The following is an 11,023-nucleotide window of genomic DNA, read 5'->3' on the forward strand; positions in this document are numbered from 1 at the left end:
TTCTCTGTTTAGGTCTCTACTCCATTTTTTATTGGATTATTTGTTCTTTTGATGGTCAATTTCTTGAGTTCTTTGTATATTTTGGAGATCAGACCTCTGTCTGATGTGAGGTTAGTAAAGATTTTTTCCCATCCTGTAGGCTGTCATTTTGTCTTGTTGACTATATCCTTTGCTTTACAGAGGTTTTTAGTTTCAGGAGGTCCCATTTATTAATTGTTTTTCTCAGTGTCCTTCCTGCTTGGGTTATATTTTGGAAGTGGTCTCCTGTGACAATGTGTTAAAGTGAGCTCTTTATAGTGCAGAAATGCTTGACCCCATTAACCCTTGAAAGTTTTATAAACACTACCATGGTTTAACAGTTTCCCCTCATTCTTATTTTCAATATAATAATTTAAGTGATAAAACTAATAACGATTGATTATGACGGCAATGATAATAATAGTAATGTATTAGCAAAAATAAGAGCAGGAACACTAAAAGATAGAACTGTAGGGATATATTAGGAGGGCACCATCAACAGTGATGGGATCAGGAAAGTCAGAAGTGGATACAGTTAAGAGAGCGTTCTCTTTCCAGGGTACCATGGAGACTTAAAACAGCCTTCTTAATTCATCTACCTTATTTTTTAGAAACAAATTATTTTTATTATTTATCAATAAAAAATGTATATATTTTTAATTTCTGAAATTCTTACTTTACTTCTTATATTTGTCAATGGTATTACTATTTTTAAGATGGTTTATGTCAAGATAATTTATAGCCTTACTTTTTTCACTTATTTCTTTTTTAATTGTTTTTATTGCGCTATACATTGTTATACACTACCCTCTTTTCCTCCCCTTTCCCTTTTTATGCTCTCCCAAAGCCCCATGCTCCCAATTTACTCAGGAGATCTTGTCTTTTTCTCCTTCCTATTTAGATTCATGTATGTCTCTCTTAGGGTCCTCTTTGTTTTCTTGGTTCTCTGGGATTGTGGATTGTAGGCTGGTTTTTCTTTGCTTTATGCCTAAAGTAGTTTAAGAAAGAGTATGAATTATTTTTTTTTTACTAATTAAATCACTGCTTGGCCCATTAGCTTCAACTTCTTATTGGCTAATTCTTAAATATTAATTTAACTTTTATTAATCTGTGTGTGGCTTACTGGGTATAGTTCTGCCCAGCACCAGCAGGGCTATATGGCTCCTCTCTGACTTTGTGTGCTTTCTTCCAGCATTCTGTTATATTTGTCTTTCTGGGTCTGGGTTACCTTACTCAATATGTTTTTTGCTAGGTCCATCCATTTGTCTGCAAATTTCAAGATGTCATTATTTTCTATTGCTGTGTAGTACTCCATTGTGTAAATATACCACATTTCCTTTATCCATTCTTTGGTTGATGGACATCTAGGTTATTTCCAGGTCTGGCTATATGAACAATGCTGCTATGAACATGGTTGTGCACATGTCCTTGTGGTATGAATGAAAATTATAGACTTTCTTATATGATTGATTTACCTAACATAAAAATCCATTATTTTATGTGACTATATAGACTTAGTTTTCTTCCCTGTAGTATTGGTGATGTCATGTTTATTATTCTGCTTAGCTTTAGTCTATCTAGAAACTCCTCTTAGGAAAAAGGAATAAATGTCAGTCACTGTATCAATGCTGACTGATACCTTTTTTCTCAAAGGAAAAAGTGACATGCTGAAACATAATTGTGCCACCATAGAATTCAATATTTATTGATGAAAACCAAAATTTAGTTTAGAAATTGTATCAGCATGTGATTGGGATGGCAAGGAACAAGAAAAATGCATTATTTCCATTAGAAAACATTTAGTTTATGTGAAAGGCATGGAGATATATGTCTTTAATTCCAACACTCAGAAAAAAAGAAACATGTAAATGTACACAGCAAGTGTCAGGCCTGACAGATATAAATAGTGTGACCTGCTTCAATGGGAAAAAAAAGAGGCTTCTAGTGGACTGAGCTCCCAAAGTCCAGATAAAGAGCAGAAGGAAGGAGAACATGAACAAGGGAGTCAGGACTGTGAGGGGTGTGTCTACCCATTGAGATGGTGGGACTGACCTAAAATGAGCTCACCAAGGCCAGCTGGACAGGGAATAAACGAGCATGTGATCAAATCAAACTCTTTGAATGTGGCTGACAATGAGGGCTGACTGAGAAACCAATGATAATAGCACTGGATTTTGATTCTACTGCATGTACTGGCTTTTTGGGAGCCTAGTCTATTGGATGCACACCTTCCTAGACCTGGATGGAGGGGGAGGGCCTTGGCCTTCCCACAGGGCAGGACACCCTGACTGCTCTTAGGACTGGAGAGGGAGGGGGAGAGGGAGGGGGGAAGTAGGAGGGAAATGGGAGAAGGGGAGGGGGTGGAAATTTTTAATAAATAAAAAAGAGACTTCTGTGAAATGATAAAACATAATAAACTCATAAAATATTCTAAAATAATAATTTAATTAATTAACATAGAAAACTAAACAAACAGAAAAACCTTGATCTTCCAGACCTACTCTGAAACTTTAAGTTTACAATTAGTTGTCAAATTTGATACTCATTTCTTAAAGCTCTGTCTCGATGTGTACAGTGATGTATACTCTTGATAGAAGCCTGTTACTTATCTCTCATACTTTCCAGGTTTAACCTTTCATTTGTAATCCATTTTTCACAACAAACACATAACATAAAAACATGGCCATTACCCTTGATAAAGATTATATATTTACAGTTCTGTTTGAATGTAGAAATGAATATATCCCACCATTCCTATCCTGGCCTGATTAGAAATGTGCTTATTTATATTCATATATTTAAGTTCTTCCATGGGGAAAGATACTTCAAATACAATTTATATATAATAGTTGATTATTACTTTAGCATAAGATGATCTTAGTTAGGTCAATAATTCCTTTCATTTTTGTGACTTAATTATTTTGTCACATTGTTGTCTTTGAGATAAGTTCTTTCTCTGTTTTTATGTTTGATCAAAAATGGAAATAAAGGAGAAATATGAAAATTTAAAAACAATGTAGAAGATGTAATGGGTAAAAAAATCAGTGTGGGTGGAGGACTGGGGGAGAAACATGGCACTTAGACAATAAGGAGACAGGGTATATTGAGTTAGTTCTGTAGAAATGCTCATGCTGCATAGTGCTGCTCACGCTGCATGGTGCTGTTTATGCTGCATGGTGCTTCATAGGGCAACATGGTGCTGCTCATGCTGCATGGTGTTGTTCATGCTGCTTAGTGCATGCTGCTTTAGTGCATGCTGCATAGTGCTGCATAGGGCAACATGGTGCCGCATAGGGCAACATGGTGCTGCTCATGCTGCATGGTGCTACTCATGCTGCATAGTGCTGCATAGGGCAACATGGTGCTGCATAGGGCAACATGGTGCTGCTCATGCTGCTTAATGCTACTCATGTTGCATGGTGCTGTTCATACTGCATAGTACTGGTCATGCTGCATAGTGCTGCATGGTTTTGCTCCTGCATAGTGCTGGTCAAGCTGAAACAAGCGTGGACCGTGGCGATGGAAAACAAGGACATTTCCATTTGACACTTAGTAAATGCCAGACTGTGAAAATCAATTATTTCATACATTTCTATTACTTTCTAAAAATGCATTGCTAGAATAAGGAAAAACAAAATTACTTTATGGAAGTGTTTGCATTAGTTACAGGCCTGATGGTTAACACAGAACTCAGTAGTGTTGTGCTTCTAGTAAGGCCATAAGGACTAACCTGAACCTGCAATTCTAGAATTCCAGTAAAGAGTATTTTGATTACGAGTCAAGAAACAAACAACTGAACAATACCAGCTATGATATGCAAAAACTTTCACGCATGTATGGATTTGTATGTTTGATCTTAAACATAAAAGTTTCTAAACCTGACTTATTTAAATTTTGGTTTTATTCATTTTAAGCATCACTTTTGTCAAGCCCTTACAGTTTCTATTTTCCTGTTAATGAGCAATATTTGGCTAGTAATCATTGATTCATATGTGTCAACCAATTTTTATTGTAGTAACTTTTGCACAGTGACATTGCATGGTAATCTAATAAAAATAAACATATTTTTTTGTAATTTCTATTTTTCTTCAGTTCCAAGCTCCAGTATCTGAGGACAGAGAAGAGATGGCAATGTCTTCAAATCACACCAACCTCAGAGACATCTGGTACACCCTGATTGGGATCCCCGGACTAGAAGATGCGCACATATGGCTCTCCATCCCCATCTGCTCAATGTACATAGTGGCCATTGCAGGCAATACCCTATTAATATTCCTGATCTTCACCCATCATAGTCTTCATGAACCCATGTACATTTTCCTCTCAATGTTGGCCCTGGCTGATATCATTCTATCTACAGTGACCACACCAAAGGTTCTTGCCATCTTCTGGTTCCAAGCTGGAGGCATTTCTTTTGCCAGCTGTGTGTCTCAGATGTTTTTCCTCCACTTTATGTTTGTGACAGAGTCTGCCATACTGCTGGCTATGGCATTTGACCGTTATGTGGCCATCTGCTTTCCATTAAGATATACCACCATTCTAACCCCATCAGTCATAGGCAGAATGGGTATCACATCTGTAGCTAGAAGCTTCCTAATCTGTTTCCCCTTGGTCTTTCTAGTCTATCGGCTCACCTATTGTGGCAGAAACATCATTCATCACTCATACTGTGAACACATGGGCATTGCCAGGTTGGCATGTGACAATATCAAAGTCAATATTTACTATGGAATGACTGTGCCCTTGTTTTCCATAGGTCTAGACATTATGCTTGTCATCATCTCTTACACCCTTATACTTCGTTCAGTGTTTAGAATTCCTTCTCGAGATGCACGACTCAAGGCTCTGGGTACATGTGGCTCCCACGTCTGTGTTATCCTTCTGTTCTATACGCCTTCTCTCTTCACCTTTTTTGCTCACCGTTTTGGGGGTCACAGCATACCCCGTCACATACACATTCTCTTTGCTAACCTCTATGTGGTGGTACCTCCTACCCTCAACCCCATCATTTACGGAGTAAAGACAAAACAAATTCAAGAGAAGGTGTTTTCTTTCAGTAAGGCATGTTTTTGATATAAGCAGAGAAGTACGATCTTATTGATTTTTCTTAGAAAGTAAAAACTAAAGTGCATCTGAAGTTGCTCCTAAAGTCTTATGTCATGACAGCATTAAAAGTGACAAAGACAGTTATGTTGAAGTAAAGTAGACAGTGTTGAATTTTCATTGATTACTTGTCTCTTGATTAGAGCAAAACTGGTATGAAGATAGCTGAATTTCTGTTCCATATCCATATCACTTAAAATATCCCCAGAAGAACTAAGAATAGGGCCTATACTCACAAATCAAGCAATTGAAATACAAAAGTCTATTATCAACCTGCCAGATATTCACCCTCTACTTTTGTATAATTGGAAAATATAGTAATACAATATTTCACAGAATGTTTAAGTACCGTATTAGCAGTGTGGCTTAGTCACTGAGTTTTATACTCTGACTTCAAGACTAGGGTTTTAGATGCTCGGTTTCGGTCATGACTATTACTCTTCATGGGATCATGACTATCTTAGCTTCAAAAGTACCAAGCATGAAATAAAACTAATCTATGCATAATTCTGTTATCATTTGAAAAACTAGTCAGTATCTCATGAATACTAAAGTTTCCAGACAGAATGAAACCTTTGTTTCTCTTCCTTTCTCAGGCAATCATAGAACCTGTAACATTGAATATTTGAGAAGAAGAACAGGAGTTTCCAATAGAGAGAATACAACCTTATTAATGTATGTGTTAATTAAACTATTGACATTAATCAAAATTATTTCCTTCTTCAAATGAAAAAACAAAACTCCAGTTTCCCTCATGGCCATTATGTCAGAGTGGACTACGGAATTCACACCATTGTGCATATTTTGTTAATAACAGTGGTTACAAGTTTTCCTCAGAAAGTATAGGACATCAGAGCACATAACAAAATTAGGTCAATAAATAGAGAATGATCTCAAATATTTACCCCAATACACATGTAACTCTTTGGTGTGGATGCTCACAGCACTGAAAGCGAGGATGAACTAAAGAAATAACATGAATACCCTGGGTCTGTGTTCTAAGATATTTCTTAAAACAGTAATATATTGGATTGACACACGAGTTGCTCCTAAGCAATTCTATGGAAATGAAGTGTCAATTTTTTTACAGAGAAATGAGGTAATGTAAAATGATACATATTATAGAATCTCAAATACAAGAATGCACCAACTTAAGCACATATAGATCCATATAAATTGTATTGCACAAAATTAAAGGAGAATAAATTAAATGTCACTCACATTGTAGAAATTTTTAAGGAAAGATTTTTAGCTAAGATAAATTTAAAACTTAATACTCTACCAATTTTCTCTTTTATAAGAAAGATATGTTGCACTAGTATTGCATTATTTCATGGTCATGTATATGTATATTGTCAAAAGATATACATGTTTTCCTTCATATAGTATAATTTAAATACAGTTGTTGTAATATACACTCTTTATCAAATATTCAATTACCCAATAAGTTATGGATAAAGATTTCCTTACTTTCATTGTATCTTGAAAGTGTGTTTAACTTTTTGGTTATAGTTTTTTATTACTTACAGGAGTCTTTTAAGACTTCCATTTTGTGCCAGGCAGTGGTGGCGCATGCCTCTAATCCCAGCACTAGGGAGGTAGATGCTGGTTGATCTCTGTGAGTTCAAATTTAGCCTGATCTAGAAGAGCTAGTTTCAGGATGGACTCCAAAGCTACAGAGAAACCCTGCCAAAAAAAAAAAAAAAAAGAAAAAGAAAGAAACAAAGAAAGAAAGGAGGAAGGAAGGGGAAAAAGGAAGAAAGACTTCCATTTTGCAGAAGAATGAAAAGAGAAGGGTATGGTGATGGCTGTTTGCCAATATCTATCACCAGGTAACTGATAGCCATGGAGGAGGAAACTGTATACATAGCTATAGAATTATTAAATCACAATGTATATTTTTCAGAATTCAGGAGATATACTTTCAAAACATTTCCCTAACTCTACAAATCAAATGCTGTGTGCCTACCGAAGTGTGTCAATAAAGCTAATATCTATTAAGAATTCCTTGGGGTTGATAAAAACTAGAGAGAATAAAAGTTCTATAGTCATATCTATCACTGCTGAGAATTTAAAAATACCTAAACATTGAGGATGTAAGAATGGAGGAAACAGGCTGTTCCAAAAGAGGAATCTGTGCATTACCCCAGTTCTCAGGATGCTAATTCTTGTATGTCTGTGAGAAAATGACAAGAGGGCCAGGACACCAAGTCCCCACTGTATGAGAAGAAAAAATTCCAAAGCTCAACATGACCTGAATAACTTAGTTTTTCTCAGCCAAACTGGAAACATTTTATATCCCACAGGTAATGAAATAAAGTTTATAGAAAAAGTGAGTCTCTTATAGAAGTAATTTAATTAGTTATTCTCTGGTTATACATAATAAACCTTAAAAGACATAAATGAAGTATCTTAAGGGCCAATTCTACTTGGTGTTTTTTATTTTTTATTTTATTTTATTTTTTGGAGTGGGGTGGCTTGTTTACTTCATTGTTTTTTATTTTTTATTTTCTTTGGTTTTTTTCAAGACAGGATTTCTCTGTTTAACAATCTGGCTGTCCTAGAACTAACTCTGATAGATCAGGCTGGCCTTGAGCTCACAAAGATCTGCCTGCCTCTGCCTCATAAGTGCTGGGATTAAAGGTATGCACCACCACCGCCTGGCTCAAATCTAGTTGTTTTAATCTCAACATCAGAATAAAAATAAGAAATCTAAGGAGTAAAGTAAACAGTACAAGTTGGTAACATTTCAGTGTTTAAGACTGAATTCAGCATTCTGTAATCTGGGCTGAGAAGAATCCAAAGGGTACCCTCTACACCACCATCACCACCACCACCACCACCACCACCACCACCACCACCATCATCATCATCATCATCATCATCATCATCATCATCAATGCCCCAGTAATGCTTAAGCATACATAGGCAAATCATTTATTGTGGTTGTTCCTAGCAAGGGCAGTCCTAGATGCTTGTATTATTGTTATACCCAAGGTTCCACAGTCTTCCTTCATGCTGTCTACCCAGTGTTCCTTGGGCCTTCCACTCCATCTTATCCTATACACTTCCCCAAGCAGTGCTGTCTTTGGGGATCTGCTGTCATTCATTCTCATAACATGGCCAAAGTATCTCAAGCACCATTGCCATACCCAGTAGTTTACTTCCTTATATAGATGGAGATGTTTCTTAATGTCATCATTGTATGGTCTACCCTTCGTGTGACACTTAGAATCATCCAGAGATGTGCCATCTCAAACACATTCAGCCTTTTATCTTAGGAGCATTTCATTGTCCAGGTTTTGGAGCTGTAAAGAAGGGAGCTCAAGACAGGTGTCTCCTGTACTTGTAATTTTGTTGTCATGTTTCTTGTGTCTTTCTTAGTGCATGGAATGCAGGCTTCTTTATCCGTAGATGTCTGAGATGTCTGATTTCCTCCTTTGAACTAAGGTCTCACAGATAGACAAAGATGACCATTTGCTCAAGGTTCTGATTCTTTATTACAATTGTAACACCCTTGTGCACCCTTCCCATGTGTTGTATCTCAGTCTTGTCAATGTTTGTTTTAATGTCAAGGTTTTCACTGACTTCCACCACTCTATATTACCATGGTTTCAGCTCGTTTGGACTTTCAGCAAGTAGCGAAGTTGGCGAAACACAAGTTATTGATTTGAACACCACCTACATTGTCATCCCTCAGAGCTGTTGCTATTATTAATTCCAAAAATATATTAAAGAGTAGTGGTGAGAGGACACATCCCTGCAACACTATATGATTGTCTTAATGGATCATTCAGTTCTGCACAGACTTTGACTGATGGAAAGATATATTTATAGGCATTTTCCAGTATTCTTATAATTTTCTCTGGGTACCTGTGGAACCTCATCGTTTCCCAAAGTCCTTTCCTCCAAAAGCTATGTCTTATGTTCAGCCCCTCTACACATAGTTGTTATAAAGCTACTACTGAACATATTCTGTACTCACTGATAAGTCCTGGGGTATGAGAGCTGAGTCAGGGGCCTCTATTTAGCCCTTCCTCAAGGACGGCTTCCAGGGCCCAAAGATGAATAATTTGACATGCCTAAGCTATGTATTAAAAGTAGAGAAAGCTAAGTTAGTAGATACTGTAATAATTTGATTCCAATCAACAAAACAAATGTAACTTAAGTAAGAATGAACTCATTAAATTAGAGTTGCTCAGAACTCCCACTGAGCATAAATTTTCATTAGAATCTGGGGTAGTGATTTATGTTCATTTATTAGAGGTAAACAACAAAACAAAGTCTATAGCACAGGGCATACTCATCATGCTGTGTGCAGTGCTCTGAGCTGAAGGTGAATTTAATTAATCCAGGCCAGTGGGTACAAGATGATACACTTTTAATATAAAAGCACACTCACACACCCGGAGTTCAGCGATCCACCATAAACCGGAAACAGGAAGCGGCTCCAGTGCCTGCGCGTCCCAATTAATTAGTAAAAACATTCGCCCGAGGCTGTCCCGCGCCAAAAGGCAGGGTCTCTCTACATCTCCCCCTTTTGTCTAAATAAGACAGAACTAAACTAACTACAACTATAAACAATAATAACAAATAATAAATATAACAAATAATATCGAGAACAAAAGTTTTACCAGACACTCTATCACAAGAAGTCTAAATAATGTAGAGAGTAATTACAATTATATAATCTTCAACACCGTCAAAGATCTGAGAAGGGAATAAATGTTACTTAACAAATGAGAAATATCCAAAATGTGCCAAAAATGACAGAGACAACTGACTACCTGGGCAATCACCCAAATTCTCGTTCGCAATGTTGAGTCAACCAACTTTGGCTAAGGCCCAACATAACTGACATGCCATTATCAAATGCAAGAAACTTTCTTAGAATCATCCTACCGTGTCTTGGCAAGATAAGACAATCCTATTTCATATCTTTGTCAGTAGTTGAGGTATGGGCTTTTCTTAACCCAAAGGCCAGTTCTGCCAAGAAGACAAGCTCCCAGTGGAGTGTCTTTGGTGCTCAATGTTCTCTCGGGAGTAGAGTGGCATTGCCAGGAGTAATTGTGTCTCATAGGCACAGAATTCTAGATTAGATTAAAGGCCATTTTTCTACAGCTCTTTAAAGAGGCTGAAGATTATATTATCTATACTAAATATAATCTCTAGGTAACTAAAAGACATGATTAACCTAAAAATAAACATGACAAACATATAATTCTCAATACCTATCTAACTTGAAGATTAAGAGAATAAACAACTATGCAATATATGAAGACAATGATCTTCATCTGTAAACAATGTCATTACATATCAAATGTAAACAATGATATTACATAAATAGTATCAGAGGTAGAAATGTACATTGTAATATGGTAGATGTATCAATACAATATAAGCATACTCTTTTACAAAATTAGAGGTAGGAATACTCACATTCAATATTCAATATATCAATATACAGGAAATAGTACCAATACAATTTTCTAAAAACAGTAACTCACAAATACCAATCATCGGGCGCCACTCTGTTGAAATAAGAGCGGCTGGGCTGCGTCCCCGGCACCCGGCCGCCCACATGGCTAGTTTAGCTTATGTCCCGAAATAATTACACGGAAACTGTATTCTTTTAAACACTGCCTGACCCATTAGTTTCAGCCTCTTATTGGCTAGCTCTTACATATTAATCTAACCCATTTCTATTAATCTTTGTAGCCCATGAGCTGGCTTACCAGGAAAGATCTTAGCCTGCGTCTGTCTGGAGTGGGACAATCATGGCAACTCTCTGACTCAGCTTCTTTCTCCCAGCATCCTGTTCTGTTTTCTCCGCCTACCTAAGGGTTGGCCTATGAAATGGGCCTAGGCAGTTTCTTTATTAATAAGAAATCATTCCCACATC

At 36.8% G+C, this 11,023-nt stretch overlaps 1 protein-coding gene across 1 annotated transcript; it reads left to right on the plus strand.

Annotated features, from left to right (window-relative positions):
- Positions 1 to 4,143: 4,143 nt before the first annotated feature.
- On the plus strand, positions 4,144 to 5,091 carry LOC101989259 (olfactory receptor 52Z1-like). The gene has a single exon (XM_005370141.1). It carries the CDS (start codon positions 4,144 to 4,146, stop codon positions 5,089 to 5,091), a length of 948 nt encoding a protein of 315 aa, XP_005370198.1.
- The last annotated feature ends 5,932 nt before the right edge of the window (positions 5,092 to 11,023 follow it).

Source organism: Microtus ochrogaster, unplaced genomic scaffold (genome assembly GCF_000317375.1).
Source record: "Microtus ochrogaster isolate Prairie Vole_2 unplaced genomic scaffold, MicOch1.0 UNK73, whole genome shotgun sequence".
Classification (NCBI taxonomy): Eukaryota; Metazoa; Chordata; class Mammalia; order Rodentia; family Cricetidae; genus Microtus; species Microtus ochrogaster.